The sequence below is a fragment of the Ranitomeya variabilis genome, chromosome 8 (assembly GCF_051348905.1).
Source record: "Ranitomeya variabilis isolate aRanVar5 chromosome 8, aRanVar5.hap1, whole genome shotgun sequence".
Lineage (NCBI taxonomy): Eukaryota > Metazoa > Chordata > Amphibia > Anura > Dendrobatidae > Ranitomeya > Ranitomeya variabilis.
The window spans coordinates 187,708,046-187,734,038 of record NC_135239.1 but is presented as its reverse complement, the minus strand read 5'-3'; the positions used below and the strand labels follow the sequence as shown (position 1 = coordinate 187,734,038).

At 43.8% G+C, this 25,993-nt stretch overlaps 1 protein-coding gene across 3 annotated transcripts in view; it reads left to right on the top strand.

Annotated features, from left to right (window-relative positions):
- The window catches only part of ERC2 (ELKS/RAB6-interacting/CAST family member 2), a 1,115,226-nt gene that overhangs the window by 832,849 nt on the left and 256,384 nt on the right, over positions 1 to 25,993 (top strand). For all 3 annotated transcript variants that reach the window (XM_077278496.1, XM_077278495.1, XM_077278494.1), the window contains one exon: positions 9,985 to 10,050. In XM_077278496.1, coding sequence (XP_077134611.1) covers positions 9,985 to 10,011 — 27 coding nt within the window. In that variant the 3' untranslated portion in view covers positions 10,012 to 10,050. The remainder of the gene's footprint in view (positions 1 to 9,984; positions 10,051 to 25,993) is intronic.

Sequence of the window (25,993 nt, the reverse complement as noted above, 5' to 3'; positions counted from 1 at the left end):
TGACCGGGAACAGTACAAGTGTATGTGAAATCTAAACAGAACAGCAGGGTTAAGTGGGGCCACAAATGCTCACATATTGCACCATCACACAGAAACATTTAGATTGTATTTACATGTGCTGATTTTAGGTCTTTAGACTAGTGTGATCAACAATATTGAAGTCGTTTGGCGCCTGTTTCCCGGCCTCTTTACATTGGCTGAGGAAGAATGAGCGGCACAGAAGATCAATAGTAGATCAGTCTGTCTCCATACAGTATCAGGTTATCCACAGCGTATCTGCAGTTATCACCGGGCGATGTGTTGCTGAGATCAATGATTTTTTTCCGACATAAACAATCCAATCATTCAATGAATAGGCAACACTTTGCTTGTTTAGTATAATACATCCCTTAGTCCTCCACATAGTATAATGCACCCCATAGTCCTCCATATTGTATAATGTACACCCCATAGTCCATAGTCCATCTATGATGCCGATACAGTTGAATGCGCTATGCAGGGGTGGAGCAAGTGTTCGCGCCAGCTCCCCCTCAACTCACGGGCCCCATAACAGCAGCGTGGTGACATCACTGACTGTGGGCCTTGGGGTAGTGGGGACTCTAGGCAGATGTCTAGTCTGCCTGCCCCTAACGCCAGCCCTGAATGTCAGCTTTAAAGCTGATCTTACACATTAGATAAAACTCGGCTGGGTTATAAGGTCCTTTTATGCCACAAGATTATCGTGGAATGACCCTTCCTAGTAAATGTTGTTAATCACCAGACAAATGAGCAAAACACTCATAAAATGATCTTGTTTTTTTTCCTAAAGATATCATTCTCAGCAGCACATCGTCCTGTGTAAAGAGACCCTGTACTGTCGAGACAAATGGCAGCCAAATACTGATGCTTCAGGGTGCATCTGAAAAGTTGTCTACTTGTGTAAACAGGCTACTAAACGACCGCTGATTTATTTAATATTTACCAATAGGCAATAATTCAGCACCGTAAATTTGTCCAGTATAAACTGACCTTAACAGTGCCATCCGTTAGGACATTCAAGGATGACATGCAACATGCCCAATCCTCTCTTCACATGGCAGAGGGATCTGGCAGCAGCTTATACGCCTCTCCCCCCTTGGAAAAATGTTCATACTCGGCCAAGCATGCCTGCATGTTTATGGTGGAGTCAGGAGAAATAATAGCCTTATCTGATGAGTTTGGTTATCTTTACACTCAAGACCATAGTAATACGCACCCAAAAATGCAAATGCCACCTCTTCTGCACAGCTTATCACGATTCCCGGATAACCATTCTTGATTGATTGAGCACTTTGGCCGGCGGCACCTATGTGGAAGTCCAATTGTTCTGTCCTCGACTACTAAAATCAGCACAATTCTAAATAAACATATGTTTCAAATCCATTTTTCTTTTTCTCTCCGAGTTGATTTACTGATATTCTCATATCTTGGCCCTCGATTCCGTTCTTGTCTCATTATATAGCGAGCTTAGTAAATATCGGATGAATAAGGGTGGGCAGAGAAACGATCCAAAATAAAATGCAAAACAGAATTTGGAACGAGAATCGGAGAAGTATCATCCGCTGATTATCAAGGAATGTTTTTTTTTTCTTGTTATTTTAAAGGTCTCACTTGTGGGATATCTGAGCAGTGAGAACGTGTTACATTTATTTTAACCTTTTGAACCTTCTTTTCCTCCAGAAGACACCCACTGTGGAACAGGCCACAGGACTTAGTCAAGCAAAAACTGGATTAGCATTTTGTTAAAAAGAAATATATATTGGCTCGGAAAGAGTTTGAGGAATGGGATGTTGTTCTAAGCGATATTATATAAATTCACGATGTCCAATATTTTAGTCTCACTCCCTGTGGCCTTATGGAACTATTTCTAAACCTGATGTGAACGTCGGCTATGAATAGATATGTTTTTTATGAGCAGCTGTGCTGGTTTTTACCAGTAATTAGGAGGCTCATATTTTTAGGAGATGGGAGTATTGCATACATTAAACTCTTAGCAAAATATTATTGGCCAAACTCATCACTTTGGGTGTTTTACCATTGACTGAGATACAAAACTTAACACACATTACTTTGGGCATGCAGAATAATACTGATAACTATGGACCTGCGTAAAAAATGCACCACTCTTGTCAATGAACTGTGTTTGGTATTGCAGTTTATCCCCTTAAGGTGCACTTAATAAGAGCCCTCTGGCGCTATCTTGTTTTGACAGTATGGCAAGCAGCAAAAGAAATTCAGTTCCAGGCTCTGATTCAAAAAATGCCACCATGGTAGTCCTATGTCCTGCCTGTAGGGTATGGGGATGAAAGTTTTTGCAAATACACTATATGACATCGATGGCAACCAGACTAAATTTGGATTTGTATGTATGCAGTTTCTACAAGTATGCGTATTAGGCTTCTTTTACACTTACCGGGTTTTTTGAGGCCCGTTATTGCAGGCCTTTTTTGTGGGCCATATCGCTACAATTTTCACAGTCTGCTACAATAACAGACCGCAAAAAACTTGTGGATCTCCGTTTTTCAGGTTTCTAATACTATGGAAATAGTATTGGAAAAGAAAACGGCGTTCTGCAAAACCGGAAGTCCCGGTGCAGCGCAAAAACAAGCTTCTGTTGTTTTTGCGGCCCCAATTGGGGCCTTCATTGGGGGCCGTGTCTGTAGGCCATGAAAAAGATCTAGCAGGCTAGATCTTTTTTCACAGCCGTAAATACGGCCCTCACGGCCATACGGCACACGGTGCACCGTGAAATTATTGGGGCCCGTTTTTGTGGCCCCATAGAAATCTATTGGGGCCGCAAAACAACAGTATGTGTAAAAGAAACCATTGTTATACATACAAGGGGCTGTTCACACTTTGGGATTGACCACCTTTGGGTACAAGCTGTGAATCTTCAAATAATAGTTTTCCTCTAGGTTCCACTTCTGATTTTAGTTTGCAAATAATGACCAAACACCAAAAATATTGATGGAAGAATAAGGCGTTTGTCTATGGTCAAAAACATGTATTCTTTGTGATATGAATGGGCCGAACAGGCAGCTCATCACTGCCTATGTGCTCGTCTACATGAGTGAATTTCCATACAGCCCTACAGATTTGATCCCTACTAGTGATAAGCGAGTATACTCGTTACTCGGATTTTCCCGAGCACGCTTGGGTGATCTCCGAGTATTTGTTAGTGTTTGGAAATTAAGTTTTCATTGCGGCAGCTGAATGACTTACAGCTATTAGCCAGCTTGAATACATGTGGGGATTCCCTAGCAGCCAGGCAACCCCCACATGTACTCAGCCTGGCTAAATAGCTGTAAATCATTCAGCTGTGGCGATGAAAACTTAATCTCCGAACACTAACAAATACTCGGAGATCACCCGAGCGTGCTCGGGAAAACCCGAGCAACGAGTATACTCGCTCATCACTAGTCCCTACTCATGGTCAGGAGAAATGTCAAAAGGGCATATCTGATTTCTAACTGCTAATTGCAGTATTTTCCCAGAGATGATCTGCTGCCAAACATGTTTGTTAGTCGTTTTCTCATGTAGAACACATGAACGCTTGGCCAAACAATGGTTCCTGTGTATGGGAGAGAAGACTGTTGACCGAAAGATCGATCAGATCATCGTTTGGCCAACTGCCATCTAATGTGTGTGGCCAGATTAGTCAGTACCAGCATTGTGGATAAAGTGGGAAAGATCTCATCTCATCTACACAGATCAGGCTGAGCTAGACGCTGGGACTGACGTCTCTGGTGAGCAGGCTCCACTATGGCTGGAGAAGAATGGGAGACTGCAGCGGAGATGGTTCGAGATTCCCCCTGTGCAGAGGTGGGAACTCGCACCCTTAACACTTAGTTTCACAATCACCTGGCCACTGACCACTGTTGGCAGGTGTAGGTTTGGACATATATATCCAGGCGTCTGTGTAGTGTCACCCATAGGCTAGGGTCCCAACAACGTATTTTCTCTCATTCAAGAGAATGCCAATCGCACTCCGATCTGAGTTTGACAAATGTATGATTTAATTTTCTTGGATGTGGAGAAGATGGGAAAATGTTTTCTCCATCTTCTCCATTGCGTCGGTCCGTGAAAATCGTCTTCTGAATGCGGTCTGACGTTTTCCAAGGACTCGTTGATTTGTGGAGCTGAATGTGAACCAAATATCGGACGCAAATCATGTATGTTGCGGTATTTTTTTATGGCAGACTCTGTCCAAGGTAAAAATTACATATGTACGCACCATTATAGCTGTGTGTACTCTACCAGTATACTTGTCAACCGTCCAGAATATTCAGAGGCTATGACCAAAAAATTGGCGTATCTTGATCCAAACTGTAACAAGTTTGCGTAAAACCTGCCCAAAAGTAGGCATTCCCGAACAAATCAGGAACATCCCCAGGATGTTCATGCCTATTCCCCCAACACAAATTTTGGTAAGTCTGCTCAATGGTTACGTACAGTGTGGGCCATAGCTATATTTTATTATATTGCCTGTCTTAGCTATATGTCTTATATTGTTTTCTGTTTTGTAAGATAAGTCCCCGTTATTACTTGCCTACGAAACAGAACTGGTCTTGCACTGTGGCGATTCTGCCATTTGTAAGTCTCGGTGATCGGAACCAGGCAGCGTTGGGATTTGCACATGTGAGATTTCATCCTCCTCGCTGCTGGACTGTCAGAATATTCCACTTCAGTAGGAATCCTGCTGACATACTTCCCGAACATCTGTTTTGTAATAATCATTGACATGAGGGAGCTGTTGTGTGCGAGCAGCGGTAACAGCAGCGGTACTGGCGGCTGATCGGCAGACACTCCAGTTGCTGTCTCTTTCAATCATAATTAATAACTGCACAGTGTAGTTAGTGGTTGGGTTTCATGCAGCGCCCGTCTCATAATACTCTACGCTGTGCCGTGCGGTATCATACAGAGCGGTAGGTCAGAGAGAATGACAATATTTCTGAATTACATGGATAGTTTCATTTTTATACATTGCAAATTCTGTTCAAATTCTATTTATCGCCTTGCACTGCAGAACATGTCTCCTTTCCCATAGCACAGTTGAACCTAATCAATGGCACGTTATTATAATGGGGCTTTGATGTTGGGCAGAAATTGGCACTGAATCAACCTTGCATGGGTCTCATCCACATATTCACTTTTTTTTTAACTTGTACATTGTGAGGAAAACTAGTTCCTCCCACGTCACCAATCCGTGACGTAACAGCTCTCTGGCGCCCCTTTGTCTCTCAGTTCAATAAGGGAACTGCACCTAGAGCAAATGGCCACCAGGGAAACAGCCCTGTTACCCACGCTGGGTATTCTAAGATTCGCAATCAGAATAAAAGGATCAGCCCAAAATTAATTTATGGTTTAATTGCCTTAAGGGCGCACTAGGTAATTACAAGAAATATACAGTAAAAATATACCAAGAGTTACAGTCAGAGTAAAATATAACAATAATAGTATAAGGCTTAGAGGTATAAAGCTGGAGGTCAATTTACCAGGTTGAAGGTCGCTTGTGGAGGCCGGCGAGCTCTGCGTTCCACAGGTACAAGACTTCTAGTTGCCGGGCAGCCCCCAAAAAGCATGTGCTTGCTCCCCTCTGGCTGGCATGTGCCCTGTTCCTTATTTCATCATCATCTTCTTCTGTTGTGTCTAACTCTCCATGTGTCCTCAGCTCTTAATCCTTCTGTGTCCCTCCCCCCTGTACCTGGGTGGGCTAACAATCTCCACCCTTCAGCTTCCCTGCAGAATCTATTCCCAATACCTAATAAATGGAATAACCTCTCTCAGGATGATCGGATCAGTACATGGGCGGTACCAGTGCATGTGGTTTGTTCTGCCGGTCATACAGGGATCAAACCTGGACCCATTCGATCGCTGTGGGAGGCTGATCTCTATATCTCAGGTTCCAGAACTCTCACTGACCCGGGAGTTGCACTGTCAGATGCACAATTTCTTCAGGGCGATGAGGATATTTTTTTATGAGCCTGTACCTCGGACGATGCGACCATAACTCATAGTTTCATGTTGTAGGATTTCCGGATGGGAAGACAATTAGACATGTCCTCCTGTAGCCACCTGACATGTATGCTTTAATTGAACCCCCAGGCACCTCCATGCCCCCTGCTGGCGTGGCTTCCTCAGTCAAGCTTCGAAGTGCTATCTGCCTACTACACTGGTCTCAGACCATTACCATACTAAAGGGTCTTCACTCAAGTAGGGGAAAGGTGGGGTCCAGGAGTGCTCATGTCCCTGTAGACGTTTGACCAGGTGAATTCTGATATGAGACAAAATGGAGTCAGGTCAATCTCTGATAGGAGGCCAGCATTATGCCCCATATCCAAGATGGCTGCTGCTTCCTCTTCACATACATGAAAAAACAAAGCAATTTCCATAACTGCGCTGGATCCTAGTTTCATCAGTGTTTGGTTGGTGGGTCTGGTGATAACCAGGATGCGCAGGAACATACGTATCCACATGAATCCATAGATATTACAAAGATAGTGGTATGCACAAAAAAGGAGAAAAAAGCACAGTACTCACATCAAGTGATGCACACAAATCAGGTTGTGTATAGCGTGGTTACCAAGCCCCAATGCGCGTTTCATCAAAGCTTCATCATGTATAATTGTGGCCCTATTTTTGATACTCTACATGTATTTGAATCTCTTTGCATTGTTTTATTATTTTCAATAAAATGTATATTTTATGAGACTTATAAACACTTCCTATCTTTTTTTGTCGGAATTTATAAAGGGCAGGTGTGCTATCCTTGAAAAACATGAATATTTGAAAAACTGAAGCCTTGGACTATGTTCACATGGGTCATTGAATGTATCAGAGCAGTCATGTCCACAAATGGTAAATTTGACTGGCTGGCTGCTTGTGCAACTTGGTATATATAGTGCAGGAGCCGTGTCTGCTATTCACAAGCGCTTGTCTGGCCCATAAATAAGATCAGACTTGTGCGTCCTGCAAATTTTCTTTCCCATGGACTTCACGTCTAGGTGAAAAATAGCCCATGTGGACTACACAGAGTAAGCTAGCATTAGGCGTTGAACATTTACAGAAAATACGTTTGTCTGAATGTACCTTTACTGTGACATTTCATAGCAGATACCAAAGGCCTATATCTAAGACCTCATTCAGATGTCCATTTTTCACATATGTGATCTATACATTTTTTTCAGATAGAACATGTACCCATCATAGTCTCTGGGGTCTGGGTCTGTGTTTATGTAGAAGAAAAAAATAAGAGCAGACATGTCTGGGATAAAAACAGCCATTTGCTTCTAATCTCAGACAACCCCTTTCGTACATTTGAAAGAGCTCTCAGTAAGGATTGGGGGTCGTGATGACATTTTTCTTACACCCCTGTTCTTTGTTCTTAAGTATAAGGTGAAAATTGAAGCTTGGGCAGAATGGAAGGTGGCAGATTTACGCTGTGAGCACCGGGAAAGCTCGTCCTGCCCTTACTGACCAGGATAAATCCTTATAAAGAGATATGACCTATTGGAAGTGAAATTGGAAAATATTTTTAATAAGGATAATTGAAGTTTGATATATTTTTATTTAAATCGCTAGAATATAATATAAGCCAGAAGTCTATCTACCATCTGTGAAATGACATTTATTACTTCTGATGTTGGTGCCAAATGCTCTAACAATGAGAAATATATAAAAGCTCAATAAATATAATGTAGGAAATGGGGAAAAAAAACAAATGCCCCCCCCCCCCCAGTTATTTGTAGTATGGCTCCAGTCTGAAGGTGGGGGGCAGTCTGCAATGTTAGGATGCCAGTCTAACAGGCCTAGTTAACAAGCGTTTTATCTCCACTCTGGGGTCTATGGTAAAAACATTAACCAAGGCAGTAACTAGACCCTTGATGGGCCTCAGTGCTAAACGTCTTGTAAGACACACATGAGCATATGGTCAACGGACTGAGTATATACATCTTATAGAAATATTCTACATAAAAAGTTTTCTAACTTTTCTAAATAAATCACATAACTTATCCTGTACTGATCCCGTCTGTAGTATACTCCCGAGCTGGATTCACAATTTGGCTGGTTGTACTTAAGAACAGTCAATGATCAAATCTTCAGGCAAAGCCCTTACTGCTTAGCTATAAGTGTACTCTGATGTCCCCTTAAAACTAACTTCAGCCCATGGGCTTAGTGTAAAAAAAAAACCCCTATGCTTTACTTACCCTTCATGCTGATGATGTGATGTCACTGCTGCAGCTAATCAACAAAGACTGTAAGCAGCAGCAGAGAGGCAGCGATAGACACAGGAAGGATAAGAAAAGCTCTTTTTTTTTTTTTACTGAACATTTGGGTGTTAACTTAGCTGAAAAAGGACATCTCTTTCAGTTGCCTGTATACAGGTTCAGCTGATTTTTTTTTTATGTGTATTGGGGTCTCTAGACTCTTTCTTGACATTCTGGGAGAAAAAAGGATTGATCCTTTTGATCTAGAGCAAATGGAAGAAGGCGCTCTGATCACACGAGACCACAGTAGAACTTTATAGGCTAAATGCAAAATGCTATTTGTGGAGGAAAATTAGCAATGAACATCATCCTGAAAACAACATTCCCACCGTCAAGCATGGTGGTGTTAGCATCATGCTGTGGAGAGGCTTTTCTTCAGCAGGGACGGGGAAGCTGGTCAAAGTTGATGGGAAGATGGATGTAGCTAAATACAGGGCAATCCTGGAGGAAATCATGTTAGAGGCTGCAAAACACTTCAGACTGGGGCATTGGTTCACCTTCCAACGGGAGAATGACCCTAAACATTTTGCCAAAACTACAATGGATGGTTTAGATCAAAGCATATTCATGTGTGTGAATGGCCCAGTCACAATGCAAACCTAGACCTTAGCATTGACTAAGGGGAGCTGAATTCAAATTCTCAATTTTCAGTTTTAGATTTTTAAAATAATTAGAAAACCTTATATCAATTCCTTTACACTTCACTAATACTTTGCTACTTTGTGTTGGTATATCACATAAAATCCCAATAAAAAACATTTACGTTTGCGGATGTAGTGTGAAAAAAGTGGAAAAGTTAATGGGGTATGAATACTTTTTCAAGGCACTATACACAAAGTAACGCAACTCTTTTGTTAATCAATTTTCTATGTAGATTGGAGATTTGTTGATACAACATAAAGCTGGACATCAGAACATTTACTTTTTTCTCACTTTTTTCTTGCTTTTCTATAAAAAAAACCCTATTCTTCGATGTTCTGTTTACCTCCTGATTTTTTTATGCTACATCTAGAAATGTTAAGTAATTTGTAACCAAATGATGACATTGTTCTTTGTAGGTGGTTGATGTATTACTTTACCTTCAGAAGGAGTTTTCATTATGCGTAATTAGAGACGTAAAACTTTGACACTAAATATTTTACCCTTTCTGCCTAGTCGGAGAAGTGAAGTGGCACATCTGTATTCTCCATCAGATGGGCCCCAGCTTAAACACTCTGCTGGGATCAAGGCAGGGCATTGCTCATTAAACATAAGCTGGGATGGAGAATTAAGGTTAAGTGTTTGTCAACGAGATCTTTACGACAAGGCTGCCCCTTTTCTTTCACAAAACAGTCTTCTGTTCCCCCCTGCCCTGCAGCAGATAGACAATAAAGAGAGAACTTTTCCGATAATGTGCATGTTGGCTCTTTTGGTAATTTTTTTTGGGCAGGTGTTTTATTTTTTTATCTGATTCTTGAGTCCAATCCTCCCGTTGTCGCATAAACATCTTGGAAGCCATGTCTGAAGTTACAAAACACTATCAATCTTAGGGAAAAGGGGGTAACTAGAAAAGAAATGTTGTTTGTGTTGGGTATGAGAAGCCTTGTTTGGTTACTTACTTTTGCAGCAGAATGGCTTTTTGTTTGTTTGTTTGTAACGTATCTTTCTTCTCTGCATTCCTTTGCTAACACCTTGGTGGATCTTCACATGAATCATCCAGGATGACGAGGAGGGGATTTGGGCATAACAGCTCCAGCAAACCAAAGTTCCAGTTTTATTTTGTTGGGTAAGAACCATTTTTAGTCTACATATTAAATCTACCTCATAGGACAAAATGTCATTTGTTACATATAGAGAACCAAGCACATGGTAGAACTGAGCGTATGGAGAAGGCACATTAGCACATTGACTTTGGTGGAGTCGTAAATATTCCATGTGCTGCCTTAGTGTTTCCATGTAGTACAGAGGTATTCTTGCATGGAAGTAATGATTTTAGATGAACATCTCTCTATAGTACAGTATCCGAGATATATGAATGTACATAGTATGACCCAATACGTTTCTTTGGGTACCGTATTACAAATCTGTACAACTCAGAACTTAATCCAAGAGAAAAAAATATAGACAATGAACCATAATAGCGTAAAACCTGAAATAGTATTAAATATACAAAAAACAAGTGTAAAAATAAAAGTTATAACGTGAGAAAAACAGAAAATTGGCACCACAGTCAAATTACATAACATGTCTACAATTTTTTATCTTGGAATGATCAGGGTTCATTACAACAAAGAATGTAATCCATGTGGTATATTGGGCACATAGATTGTATTATTTAATCTTTAGTTCCTCCTATGTCTGCTTCTTCTGCTTTGACAACTCAAAACTTTCTGTAGCTGTGATGGCTCCTTAAAACCCTTTTTAATTTTTTTAACGGCCTTCTGCTCGATCTTGAGCTATGACAACTTGATGGATGAACGATCAGTAGGCAGATCGATCTTGTGCAAGCCTAGATAGGTCCACCAGGGTCTTCACTGCTGTTATCTTGATATTATCAAGCCATTGGGCTGCTGGTCTTCCTCTTTGCCTTGTTCCTACTATTCTTCTGACCATGATGTTCTTCTCAAGTGATTGCTCTTTTCGTATAATGGGTCCAAATTAGGCAAGTCGTGATGGTCTTTGTTTCGAGTGATATGTCTGGCTTAATTTGTTCCAAAATTGATTTGTTTGATATTTTTGCCATCCATGGTATTGATGACATCCTTCTCCAGCACCACATTTCTAAGGCGTTGATTTTTCTTCGCATCCATATGTTACCACAGATCTTAGTCTAAGGCTTGGTCTCCCCATCCCTGATTGTCCAAACCTCAGGGTATAAGCTTGCACAGAGGTGTATGGACCCATAAATAACTTTACACCATTGTGCACACTCTCGAGAAGTAGCGGATTGTTTCTGCCCTGTGGTTTAAGTGATTGGTGGGGATTTCAGGGTTAGGAAACTCAATAGTCAAGAGGATTTTTAAGGGGCTAAAACATTTTAACCGCTTCCCGACCTTTGACGCATACGCTGCGTCATGAAAGTCGGTGCCAATCCGACCTGTGACGCAGCGTATGCGTCATGGAATAATCGCGTCCCTGCAGATCGGGTGAAAGGGTTAACTCCTATTTTACCCGATCTGCAGCGACAGGGGGAGTGGTACTTCAGCCCAGGGGGGGTGGCTTCACCCCCCCGTGGCTACGATCGCTCTGATTGGCTGTTGAAAGTGAAGCTGCCAATCAGAGCGATTTGTAATATTTCACCTAAAAAACTGGTGAAATATTACAATCCAGCCATGGCCGATGCTGCAATATCATCGGCCATGGCTGGAAATACTGAAGTGAGCCCCCCCACCCCACCGATCGCCCCCCCAAGCCACCGATCTGTCCCGTAGTCCCCTCCGTCCTGTGCTCTGCTCCCCCGTCCTCCTGTCCGCTCCCTCCGTGCTCCTATGTCACCCCCCCGTGCTCCGACGCCCCCCCGTGCCCCGATCTCCCCCCCTTATACTTACCGAGGCTCCCGGTGTCGGTCCGTCTTCTCCATGGGCGCCGCCATCTTCCAAAATGGCGGGCGCATGCTCAGTGCGCCCGCCGAATCTACCGGCCGGCAGATTCATTACAAGTACATTTTGATCGCTGTGGTAGGTTCTATCACAGCGATCAAAATAAAAAAAATAATAAATAAACCCCCCCTTTATCACCCCCATAGGTAGGGACAATAATAAAATAAAGAAAATATTTTTTTTTCTTTTTCCACTAGGGTTAGGGTTAGAACTAGGGTTAGAACTAGGGGTAGGGTTAGGGTTAGGGTTACGGGTAGGGTTAGGGGTAGGGCATGTGCACACAGTGCGGATTTGGCTGCGGATCCGCAGCGGATTGGCCGCGGATCCGCAGCGGATTGGCCGCTGAGAATTCGTAGCAGTTTTCCATCAGGTTTACAGTACCATGTACACCTATGGAAAACCAAATCCGCTGTGCCCATGGTGCGGAAAATTCCGTGCAGAAACGCTGCGTTGTATTTTCCGCAGCATGTCATTTCTTTGTGCGGATTCCGCAGCGTTTTACACCTGTTCCTCAATAGGAATCCGCAGGTGAAATCCGCACAAAAAAACACTGGAAATCTGCTGTAAATCCGCAGGTAAAACGCAGTGCCTTTTACCTGCAGATTTTTCAAAAATCGTGCGGAAAAATCTCACACGAATCTGCAACGTGGGCACATAGCCTTAAGTGTTATGACCCCAATGGCGAGGGTCTCAGAGATATCAGCAAGTCTGCGAAGCACAAAAATCGAGCTCATAGGGCAGTGGTAACTGGGTTGACCATATAACTACTCCTAACGCCAACACTAGAAGTAGCCGGGGAACATGCCTACGTTGGTCGCTAGATGTCTCGCGCCAGCCGGAGAGCTAACTACCCCTAGAAGAGGAAAACAAAGACCTCTCTTGCCTCCAGAGAAAGGACCCCAAAAGTAGGATACAAGCCCCCCACAAATAATAACGGTGAGGTAAGAGGAAATGACAAACACAGAGATGAACTAGATTTTAGCAAAGAGAGGCCCACTTACTAATAGCAGAATGTAGTAAGATGACTTATATGGTCAACAAAAACCCTATCAAAATCCACGCTGGAGATTCAAGAACCCCCGAACCGTCTAACGGCCCGGGGGGAGAACACCAGCCACCCTAGAGCTTCCAGCAAGGTCAGAAAACAGATTATATACAAGCTGGACAAAAAATGCAAACAAAAACAAATAGCAAAAAGCAAGAAAGCAGACTTAGCTTAATCAAGCAGGAACCAGGATCAGTAGACAAGAGCACTACAGATTAGCTCTGATATCAACGATGCCAGGCATTGAACTGAAGGTCCAGGGAGCTTATATAGCAACACCCCTGACCTAACGACCCAGGTGAGCATACAAGGGATGAATGACATACCCAGAGTCAAATCACTAGTAGCCACTAGAGGGAGCCAAAAGGTAAATTCACAACAGTACCCCCCCCTTAGTGAGGGGTCACCGAACCCTCACCAAGACCACCAGGGTGATCAGGATGAGCGGCGTGAAAGGCACGAACTAAATCGGCCGCATTGCACATCAGAGGCGACCACCCAGGATTTATCCTCCTGACCATAGCCCTTCCACTTGACCAGGTACTGAAGCCTCCGCCTGGAGAGACGAGAATCTAAGATCTTCTCCACCACGTACTCCAACTCACCCTCAACCAACACCGGAGCAGGAGGCTCAGCAGAAGGAACCACAGGCACAACGTACCGCCGCAACAAGGACCTATGAAATACGTTGTGAATGGCAAACGACACCGGAAGATCCAGGCGAAAGGATACAGGATTAATGATTTCCAATATCTTGTAAGGACCAATGAAGCGAGGCTTAAATTTGGGAGAGGAGACCTTCATAGGAACAAATCGAGAAGACAGCCATACCAAATCCCCAACGCGAAGTCGGGGACCCACACCGCGGCGGCGGTTGGCAAAACGCTGAGCCTTCTCCTGTGACAACTTCAAGTTGTCCACCACATGACTCCAGATCCGCTGCAACCTATTCACCACGGAATCCACCCCAGGACAGTCAGAAGGCTCCACATGTCCCGAGGAAAAACGAGGATGGAAACCAGAGTTGCAGAAAAATGGCGAAACCAAGGTGGCGGAACTAGCCCGATTATTAAGGGCAAATTCAGCCAACGGCAAGAAGGTCACCCAATCATCCTGATCAGAAGAGACAAAACACCTCAAATAAGCCTCCAGAGTCTGATTAGTTCGCTCCGTTTGTCCGTTAGTCTGGGGATGGAAAGCGGACGAAAACGACAAATCAATGCCCATCCTACCACAAAAGGATCGCCAGAACCTGGAAACAAACTGGGATCCTCTGTCCGACACAATATTCTCAGGAATGCCGTGCAAACGAACCACGTTCTGGAAGAACACAGGAACCAGATCAGAAGAGGAAGGCAGCTTAGGCAAAGGAACCAGATGGACCATCTTGGAGAAACGATCACATATCACCCAGATGACAGACATGCCCTGAGACACTGGAAGATCCGAAATGAAATCCATAGAGATGTGTGTCCAAGGTCTCTTCGGGACAGGCAAGGGCAAGAGCAACCCGCTGGCACGAGAACAGCAAGGCTTGGCTCGAGCACAAGTACCACAGGACTGCACAAATGACCGCACGTCGCTTGACAAGGAAGGCCACCAAAAGGACCTGGCCACCAGATCTCTGGTGCCAAAAATTCCCGGGTGCCCTGCCAACACTGAGGAATGAACCTCGGAAATGACTCTGCTGGTCCATCTAGCAGGCACAAACAATCTGTCAGGTGGACAAGAGTCAGGCCTACCAGCCTTTAGAATGTCTAAACAGGCCAGTAAACGACTGCCCATCTTCTTGCACACAGCCGATCACCTTGCATATAGCCAGTGGTCGTTCGACAACCGCTGCCAGTAAATGTAGTATGTTTTTTAGAAGTTGCCATTGTTGCTTTTAATGTCCTAGGTTTGAATATCACCAATGGCAGCATCTGCATGGAGGTTGTGTCTTCTCCCTGTATTTGCTCCATAACATAGCAATTTGGTAGATCTTGCTTATGCCACGAACAACCACACTTTTTTTCTGTACAATTTTAAAATTTGATAAGTGCCAAGAAAAGTCAAAATTTGTAAAATTATCTTAGTTAATGTCAAGAACTTGTAAAAATTGCAGCACCGATGATGTCTTTAAAGGGGCCTTACACCTTTAGAAAAGTGGACTCCAAGCATTGCATGTTATATAAAATATCAAAATCAGACAATACTCATGTCCATTCCTGGCTGTCTGCTACTGGTCCAGTCTCAATGTTTTTGACTCCAGTGGTGACATCATGTCCAGAGCTCATTTCACCACTGCAGCCAATCAATGAGCTCAGCGTTTTATTGCCATCTACTTCAGCTGAGCCGTTGAGATCATTGATTATCTGCAACGGTAATGTGACCTGTCGACATGACATCACCAATACAGCAAGAACACAGAGACCGGATTGGAGGAGAGTCGGTGCTGGATCGGGGAAAATTAGTTCCATCTGATTTTTTTATTTTACATGATAGGAAATGTTTGGAGACCACTTTTCTTAAAATGGGAAACCTGATTAATCTCCAATACTCAGATTTTCAGATTAGAAAATGCCTGTGATTTTTATGATAAATGGGTAAAACCTACAGACTATGCATCAGGCAGTATACAAAGTATCGGGAGTTCTTTGCTCAGAGTTGGGGTCTTTACTTACTGACTTACAATGTTATCATCTAACACGTTTTAGAAGTAAAAATGTAATTGCTTCTTTTAAGGGGTTTTTCAAGATTAGAAAAATATAGTGGCTTTCTTTCAGAAATAGGGGTACTCCAGACCATGGGTTGTGTCTGGTCTTGCCAATCACCATTTTCTAAGTGAACAAAGATGCGATACAACAGCACGCTCCACCAATGGTCTTGGGTAGCGCCGAGTCTGAAAGAAAGCAGCCATGTTTTTCTAGTTCTGGACAACCCCCTTAAGCATCCAAATAACTTTAAAGTTGTCCATCTTCGATTTGCCTTCGAGGAAGACCAAAGTTGACTCTTCATCACCTCCTGGATCCTGCCACATTTATCTTATTTGTCATTATAGCTAATGGAGGTTAGGATGGCAGTAGAGCGACAGAGTAGACTTTGCATGCCATTTGGAGTAATTACCATGGTGCCTGCCTTACCACCTCATCAAAGACAAATAATACAGGGAAAAGCTAACTTTTTCCATTTGGTTAATTGATATTTTTCCAGATAATATAGGAGAAACCCTGCACCAGTTGACAGTTCCCCTTTAAAACATGTCACTCAATGTTTTTCCAATGTCCTTAAAACCAAAAGTGGAGACAAGAGAAAAGACCTGAACATCTGTTGAAAGCCTTCCCTTCCTTTCATGTTGTTTGCAGTGAGCTATAGGTAAACTTTACTCAGGAGAACAATCTCATACAAATTGTGCTTTAATGGCCCTGTTTTACAACCTAGTCTCCCTGACAGTCATCTGTTAGATTTTTCAGCTTCTTCTCAGAGGGTCCTGCTCATTTTCTGTTTGCTTGTCTTTCCCTAAATTATTTCCTTGAAGGTATTCAGCATTTTCCTTCCTTTATAGTTAGTAGAATACTTCCAAAATGTTGATGTTCTGGCAACCCATGTATGAATTTGACCCAAAATGCCGCTTTAATGGATATTCAGGTCCCAAATGCAAAGGGCAATGTAGGGAAGTGATGGATAAAATTGTCCTTAGTACAGGAATCTTAAAAAACAACAACTTTTCTATAGATAAAAGAGACTGTTGATGAATTATAGGGCTACTTTGGAAATATCAAGTAATAAAAAAAAAAATCAGGACTATTCTGTAATTTACAAAGGTAGAAGATAAATTGGTTATTGCTATTGATTACGCCCTAATACTGTCCATACTCATTGGTCGAAAAGCTACCTCCCCCAACTTTCCCACAAACTTGAATATTTGACTCGGGCAAGTCATGTGTACTCTATAGCCAGTTATGGTGGCTACTTATCTTTAAGGAAAGCAAATGGGCAGTGGATTAAATATAGACTGTCCCACCCTTATTTATCCTGACTTTGTCGGTCAGGTTAATGGGAACCTGACACCAGTTTTACAGTATTCCAGGTAGATGTACATGAATCTCCAACCCCCTTCTGCATAGCCCCAAAAATATATTTTATAATACCCCCATATTGCACAGTCCAGTCTGTTGGACGTCTCTGACATTGATCCAGCCGTTGCAGTCATCTTGCTTGCCTCATTTGAATGACGTGTCCTACGTTATCCACACCACATCCTCCAATCACGCTCCTGTGCAGGTGAACGTTTTCTCTCTGCACGACTGAAGGCAGAGCAAAGTTTTGTAATGCGCATGCACCAGCTTTACTTTTGGGTCATCGACACTCCTTGGCCTTTTCGGGTGCATGAGCCTTACAGTACTTTGCTCTACCCTGCAGGAGAGCGATTGGGGGGGACAGTCTGGTTGACGTACGACGCACTATCCACATATGAACCAGGAAAGGAGGACGGCGTTTGCAACCAGAGAGGAGGCGCCGGATCAAGAACAGAGACGCCCATTGTACCAGACCGTGCCATATGGGGTCATTATAAAAGACCTTTTTTTGGCTGTGCATATGGGGGTTGGGGCTCATATGCATCCTCCTAGAATACTTCTATTTTCCTACTGGTTTAGACAATGATGGGACACCACCGTCTTACTAGTTTTTGTCTTGTGCCCTGAGAGTCAACTTTCCATAAGGCTGTATAATAAAAAATTAGTGACCACAGCTATCGCATAGTCGCCTACACAGGAAGTAACTGATATTTGGGAAAAGGAGACATCACGGTGCAAGAAATGTTATTCACAGATTATAGAAAAGTCAGCATAGTTAAAGAAGACCTTTCACCGAACTGGACATACCATGTAATAGTGGCTGCAGAGCAGAACAAAATGTTTTCATCTATTTTTCATTTTTTTGCCTCTCTATTACCAAAATAATAGCAATTAAATATTTGGCTCCTAATGAGTTAACTTTACTGAAGTCTAAGTAGGTGTAATTAGATAGTTTTCACTGGGGGGGGGGGGGGTTTGGCTTCCTTTATGATGGTGATGAATCATAAGGAGGTCTTGCCAGCCATAGTGCGCAGTCTAAATAAGCACTGAATATGTATTTTGCTCTTTTTCCCCCCTTTTTTCTTCTGTGCCCCCTCCCTTATGAAAATAAAGATGCAAGTTTTCCCTTCAACCAACTGGGCGTATACCTTAGAACTTCTCAGGGGGTGTGGCTGTTTGGATTTGCCAGCCTCAGAGGAGAAAACACAAACAGAGAAGTTCTGTGGTACATGCCCAGTTGGTTGAAGGGAAAATTGAGATTTTGGTTTGCATATTTCCCAGAGGAGCATTGCGGCTTTAAGTCTCCTCACCTCGACATGCTTATGTCACTTTCTGCAAGGAGAAACGATACTTCTTGGATCCCGGTCAGACGCCTCTCAATCAGCGAAACCAGATCTCCACTTTGCACTGACGAGGGGCAGTACCCCGAAACACAGTTTCTGCAAATTGATATCTGGTTTGGCTCTTATCCTAGGTCATGTGACAAGGCTAGTTAAAGGGTCGACATTGACTGTTAGGATTGCTACTTCCAATAGGTGGCACTAGAGTTCTAGTCCTCTTCTTCTCTGAAGGGACAATTTGTATATTTCCCAGAGGAGCATTGCGGCTTTAAGTCTCCTCACCTTGACATGCTTATCATGTCACTCTCCGCAAGGAGAAACGATACTTCTTGGATCCCTTTTTACAGTAGAAAAGGAATAATAATCGTTGTGCTGGAGATGTGCCAAAAAGCCAAGATTTGTTCGAAGATGATTGCTCCTCTACCTTTTGTTCAGATGTGGCCCCCTGAACCCATAACATGGCTAGCATTATGAACTAGAAACGATGACCAGTCCAACAAGTTAGTTAGAAACCAAAGGTATTGGTGGAACATCTCACCTTGTGTAACTTTATAGCAAAACAACCAACCATCTAATATCTTGGGGTTCTCCCTACTCCTCACATAGAAGAGAAGGATTGGACATATTAAATTACGACACCCAATTCATTTTTTTCCGAGGGAGATAAGCCACTGTTACAGATGTCTGGTTGGCTTACTCTGGTCCACATATGAAAACACATGCGAGCTTGACCAAATGTCTAGAGGATTCTCGAGAGACAGCTGTGGTAAGAACAAGAGTTTGCCTGACCACTGTCTAACCCTGTCCTTAGGATCCCCAACACATCGTGTTTTCCGGATTTCCTTAGTATTACACAGGAAAGAGAATCTGTGGCCGTTTCTGATGCCTTAACAATAATTCCATCACCTGTGAAATACTAAGGAAACCCTGAAGTATGCCTAGTTGGAGGCTGTGAGGACAGAAGTTTGGGAAACACTAGTCTAAGTTGTAGTCTTCTAGGTAAAAAACAATATTGTAAGTGATCTCCTATTATAAGAGCAATGACATTAAGAAGGACAACTATCTAAATTATTATTATTATTATTATTATTCATTTTTATAGCGCCATTTATTCCATGGCGCTTTACATGTGAAGTACGGGGCAAATATAGACAAACACATTAAACATGAGCAAAAACAAGGCACATAGGTACATAAGGAGGGAGGACCCTGCCCGCGAGGGCTCACAGTCTGCAGGGGATGGGTGATGATACACTAGGAGAGGGTAGAGCTGGTTGTGCGGCGGTTCAGTAGGTTCAGGATCACTGCAGGTTGTAGGCTTGTCGGAAGAGGTGAGTCTTCAGGCTCTTTTTGAAAGTTTCTATGGTAGGCGAGAGTCTGATGTGCTGGGGTAGGGAGTTCCAGAGTATGGGGGAAGCACGGGAGAAGTCTTGGATGCGGTTGTGGGAAGAAGAGATGAGGGGGGAGTAGAGAAGGAGGTCTTGAGAGGATCGGGAGATCATGTCACAGATGTATGGAGGAGATAGGTTGTGGATGGCTTTGTAGGTCATTGTGAGGGTTTTGAACTGGAGTCTCTGGGCGATAGGAAGCCAGTGAAGGGCTTGGCATAGGGGAGAGGCTGGGGAATAGCGGGGAGACAGGTAGATTAGTCGAGCAGCAGAGTGTAGGATGGATTGGAGTGGTGCCAGAGTGCTAGAGGGGAGTCCAGAGAGTAGGAGGTTGCAGTAGTCGAGGCGGGAGATGATAAGGGTATGCACTAGTGTTTTTGCGGTGTCGCGGTCAAGGAATGCGCGGATCCGGGAAATGTTTTTGAGTTTGAGGCGGCAGGAGGAGGCAAGGGCTTGGATATGTGGCTTGAAAGAGAGGGCAGAGTCGAGGATCACCCCGAGGCACCGGGCGTGTGGGACTGGGGAAAGTGAGCAGCCATTGACATTGATGGATAGGTTGGGTGGAGGGGTAGAGTGTGATGGGGGAAAGATGATGAATTCTGTTTTGTCCATGTTCAGTTGTAGAAAGCGAGCAGAAAAGAAGGCTGAAATAGCAGACAGACAGTGCGGGATTTTGGTAAGTAAAGAGGTGAGGTCAGGTCCGGATAGGTAGATCTGCGTGTCGTCGGCATAGAGATGGTACTGCATACCATGGGATTCTATGAGCTGTCCCAGACCGAAGGTGTAGATGGAGAAGAGAAGGGGTCCTAGAACAGAGCCTTGAGGAACACCGACTGACAAGGGGCGAGGTGAGGAGGTAGTGTGGCGGAGGGAGACACTGAATGTCCGATCTGTCAGATATGATGAGATCCAGGAAAGGGCCAAGTCTGTGATGCCAAGAGATGAGAGGATTTGAAGCAGAAGGGAGTGGTCCACAGTGTCAAAGGCAGAAGACAGGTCCAGGAGAAGGAGGACAGAGTAGTGTTGCTTGCTCCTGGCAGTTAGTAGGTCATTGGTGACTTTAGTTAGGGCAGTTTCAGTTGAGTGATGGGAACGGAAGCCAGATTGTAATCGATCAAAGAGGGAGCAGCAGGAGAGGTGAGAGGACAATTCAAGATGGACGTGTTGCTCCAGCAATTTAGAGGCATAAGGAAGAAGAGATATCGGGCGATAGCTAGACACAGAGGATGGGTCGAGGGAGGGCTTTTTGAGGATGGGTGTGATCTTGGCGTGCTTGAAGGATGAGGGGAAGACACCTGTTGTGAGTGAGAGGTTGAAGAGGTGTGTTAGGGTTGGGATGAAGACCGTGGAAAGGTTAGGGATGAGGTGGGATGGGAGCGGGTCGAGCGTGCAGGTGATGAGGTGTGATCTTGACAGGAGGGTGGAGAGCTGATCTTCTGTCATGGTGGAGAAGCTGGTTTTGGAGGAGCAGGGGTGAGCAGCTAAGAGGGGCAGTGGGCGCTGTGGGCCAAAGCTTTCTCTGATCGTACCGATCCTCTGTTTAAAGAAAGAGGCAAAGTCTTCAGCAGAAATGAGAGGGGAGGGAGGGGGTGCTGGGGGACGGAGTAGAGAATTGAAAGTGTTGAAAAGCTGTTTAGGGTTGTGAGACAGGGAGGATATGAGAGATGAGAAGTAAGTTTGTTTTGCGGCAGTGAGCGCGGACTTGAAGCTGGCGAGGGACTGCTTGTATGCGGTGAAGTGGTCAGCGGAGCAGGATCGCTTCCATTTCCGCTCAGCGATCCTGGAAGCCCGTCTCAGTTCTTTAGTCAGGCTGGTCAGCCAGGGCTGCCTGTTGATTGTACGAGTTTTGCTATGTATGAGCGGGGCGGCCGAATTAAGTGTTGCTGTTATTGTGGCGTTATAAAAAGCAGCAGCAGCATCTGTGTCATGAAGGGAGGCTATGTCGGTAAGAGGGAGAAGGGACTCAGAGAGTGATTGTAAGTTGAGATGTTTGAGATTTCTGCGAGGGAGTTCATGGAGTGGGGGTTGCACACTAGGAGAGGAGAGGGAAGAGAATGTCAGTAGGTTGTGGTCAGACAGAAGGAGGGGTGAGTTAGTGAGATTAGTAAGGGAGCAGAGGCGGGTGAAGACGAGGTCCAGCGTGTGGCCATCTTTGTGAGTGGCCTCAGAGGACCATTGAGTGAGGCCAAAGGAGGCAGTCAGTGATAAAAGTTTAGAGGCAGCTGAGGTGGAAGTGTCAAATGAGTCACTATTAGATGTAGTGCCTTGTTCTAGCACAGTTATGGTAGCTGAAAACGAATCACACTATTTGTTCAATATTTTTTATTGCCCACAATTACTCCATGAGACACCAGTCATAAGTACACATTAGACATGCTTTGTCTAAACCACCAAAAATTATTAATCCATCTTAATATTATTGAGAATACTCTGCTTATTCTTCCCCAGGCTATACAGTAAAACTAACAAATGAGGCTATAAAAAATAGGTTTACTTTGACTCCTGTAGAGGACAGTATAAAAACTGGAATATTTCAAAATGTTTTATATGAAAAGTTACATAAAAACATAAAATAAAATAGCACCAAATAAAAAAAAGAGAATTGTCAATGTCATTTTCTGATTAAATATTCCCTTTAACCCCAGATTAGAGAATCTTGCATTTTTGGGAAATATAACGCGGAGAGAGTTTTGGTAATATTAGATTCAGCTGTTTGTTTGTCAAATATACCACTAAATCTGAGAGCATTTCTAAGTTTACAATTCCAAAGTTCATACAAGTTTTATTGTACATTAGTTCCATACAATTTTTGAACATTGCTGCGTTTAGAACCCTGATCTTATTCTTTCCATATGTCTAGTGGTACACTTGACATATTAAATGTAGCACTTTTATGAAGAAACTGGCCCCATTGTGGGGCAATTTGTACATTAGTAGTACACTTCATGCTCTGTAAATATAGATTATATGGACCTAGAATGAAATGTGTAAGTTATGAGGTCAGATATGTATTTAAAGGGGAATATGACTGTAATATGTCAGGCTTATTTTTGCTTTATTTTCTGAATTTTCTAGAAAGTAAAGGTCTCGATTCATCAGGAGCGATGATTTTTTTTGCCGGTCTTGATGAAGAGACATGTTGGAGTCAGATGCTCTTGATTCATAAAGAGGAGCAAACGTCTTAATGAATCAGGCGCATCTGATGACCTTTGTGTACCACACCAGACATCCTACTCCACTCCTTGACTGGAATAAGATTTCTGGCACAAGGAACATCACAACTTGTCATGAATTACATGAGCTGTGGCATTACACCCTTGATGAACCCTTATCCCACCACAGCTCTGCCTATTTTGGTGGATCTAAGAGAAACTGCCAAAAATGGCAAATATTTGCAAATTTTTTTAAAAAAAAGTAATTGCTTCAATGAATAGGGGCTACAATTCGGAGGCGTTGAGCTAGCACCACACTTCACCACTATTGAAAAATCCAATATAACTTTTTTTTTCCGTATATTCCACAGACCTCATCATCACTGTCCTCATTGGGGCTCAAAATCTAAATACCCTTTCGGTATGTCTTTGGAGGGTGCCCCTGCTCGCCTCCTCCACAGCTCTGCCAATTTTGGAGGAGCTGCTTGAAAGTGGCCTGACAAATTTTGTAGCTTTTCCAAGTGTTTTACCCAAGTTTTCAAATACAAATTTTTCAAGAAATCGGCCACAAAGTTTTGGTTTGAAATAAACACTTGCAGATTTTTTTGACCAGGTGACGTACAGCACATTGCACTCTGTGTCCCCGTCCTGCAAAACGGGATTCTGAAATATGCACTGGTGGGGCCATAGACTGTAATGGTGATGGCAAAGTGAATATGCCCTCTGACGTGTACCATTTGTGGGAGCATACGACTACAGGAGGTGGATACTCAGACACAGTCTACTTCACTCCTGTGAAAGCACCCTAACATACCAAAACAAGTTGGACAATTGTAGCTTCCAACTTATTGAGAACAGTTTCTGTTACCCATGACAGTGCCCAAATGCACAAGGTCCATAAAGACATGGTTGGAGGATATCACGGGCTCCTTCTCCGGTATCACACAATCAACAGAGCAAGAGAATAGTGAACAATTCCAAGACCTTTATTTAGGCAAAACATGAAAGGTCCATATATACGATCCATCACACAAAGGATTAAATATTCCAGAACACGAATGCAGTTCAGTTTCAGAATAAAAGTCCAACAATCCAGCACAGAGGATAACCGTCCATATTCCCTTCTTTCTCTCTCTGATATGCTCTTCACATCCAGGTTCCACACCAGACTGATCTCTGTGTCTCACCTCCCTGATATTTACAAGTCTCCCCCCTCATTCACAGGCAAGGAGGGGGAAGGTCTCGGGGGCTCATTGTTTCAACAATCTTGGTCAACATGTCATTATCATATTAGCAAACAACATTGTTTACTGACCCTGTGGAGAGATAACAATACAGAACTGTGGGGAGAATATCAGATGGCAAATAACTCATACTACAAGATACAGTAACACCATGATAATCAGTAAAATAGAAATATACACAAAAATGATACCCACATAGCATATCACACCATCACAACCTCTCCCCCCTCATAATAAGTGAGCACGCCATTAGGTCTACACAGACCTCTGGCCTGCTCACTTTAGTCCACTTTGCTCCACTGTTTATAGTTCCTTGTACAGTGGCAGGGGTTGCAATAATCAAGAGCACTTGTCCATAAATTCCTGGGTCCTGGCTTTATGGTCATACCAGGCTTTTTGACTGGACTGGGCCATTCGCTGATGTTCATTAGCCAAGGTAGCTAGCTGGGGGAGACAGTCTCTGAACTCTAGAATGGAGGGAATGATGGGCATTACGGTATCTGCGATATCTCCCTCCAATTGTTTCTTTCAGAAGAAGGAGAGGCCCACGGACCTTCTGCTCCCACAAAATGACTTTGCAACTCCCCATTGTCATTTCCAAGGAGGATATCTGCAGGAAGTCCTCCCATAACGCCAATTCAACACAGTTTTTCTCCAAAACCGAAAACCAAATGTACCAAAGCTCGCTGTATATATTTGCGGACACCCCCCACCAGGACAATGGGAATTCCTGGGCCCTGGTGAATTGCTTCGGGTCGAACCACACGGGGGTTAGCGATAGTCAGGAATGCCCCTGTGTCTCTAAAACCCGACACTTTGTATCCATCAATTAAGACATTCTGCAGGTGGCAATGCCGTTGCTGTGTATTTCTTATGGACAAAGGCTGGAGTCCGTACACTCCAGGAGGGGTATCTATGGTGCCATGGTCGGTGGCCCACTCTGGTGGGGGTGGTGGTTCCTCTTCCTCAGGCGAGATGGAGTGCACAAGATGCACTGGACAAGGTGAGGCTGCGTGGGGCTCTGTCATGAATCCCAATGGCTAGGGATAGCAAGGGACAAGCAAAGTAATACAAAATATCGGACGAGCTCTAGGGTGATGGAACCTGGGCTGACCGCTGCCCTACGCCTGACAAACGCAACTAGAGATAGCCAGGGAGCGTGCCTACGTTGGTTCTAGACGCCACGCACCAGCCTAAGAGCTAACTAGTACTGCAGAGAAAATAAAGACCTCACTTGCCTCCAGAGGAATGAACCCCAAAAGGTATAGTTGCCCCCCACATGTATTGACGGTGAAATGAGAGGAAGGCACACACATAGAGATGATATATATAGGTTCAGCAAATTGAGGCCCGCTGTAAACTAGAAAGCAGAACGATACAAAAGGGGTCTGAGCGGTCAGCAAAAAACCCTAATCAAAAAACCATCCTGAGATTACAAGAACCCATGTGCCAACTCATGGCACATGGGGAGAACCTCAGTCCACTAGAGCTACCAGCTAGCATAGAGACATAATAAGCAAGCTGGACAAAAAAACCAACAACTGAAAATCAGCACTTAGCTTATCCTGAAAGATCTGGGAGCAGGTAGGCAGGAACCAAACAGAGCACATCTGAATACATTGATAGCCGGCAAGGGAATGACAGAAAGGCCAGGTAAAATAGGAAACACCCAGCCTCTGATGGACAGGTGGAAACCAAAGGCCGCAACCCACCAAAGTCACCCAGTACCAGCAGTAACCACCAGAGGGAGCCCACAAACAGAATCCACAACAGTACCCCCCCCTTGAGGTGGGGTCACCGAACCCTCACGAGAACCCCCAGGGCGATCAGGGTGAGCTCTATGGAAGGCGTGGACCAAATCAGTCGCATGAACATCGGAGGCGACCACCCAGGAATTAACCTC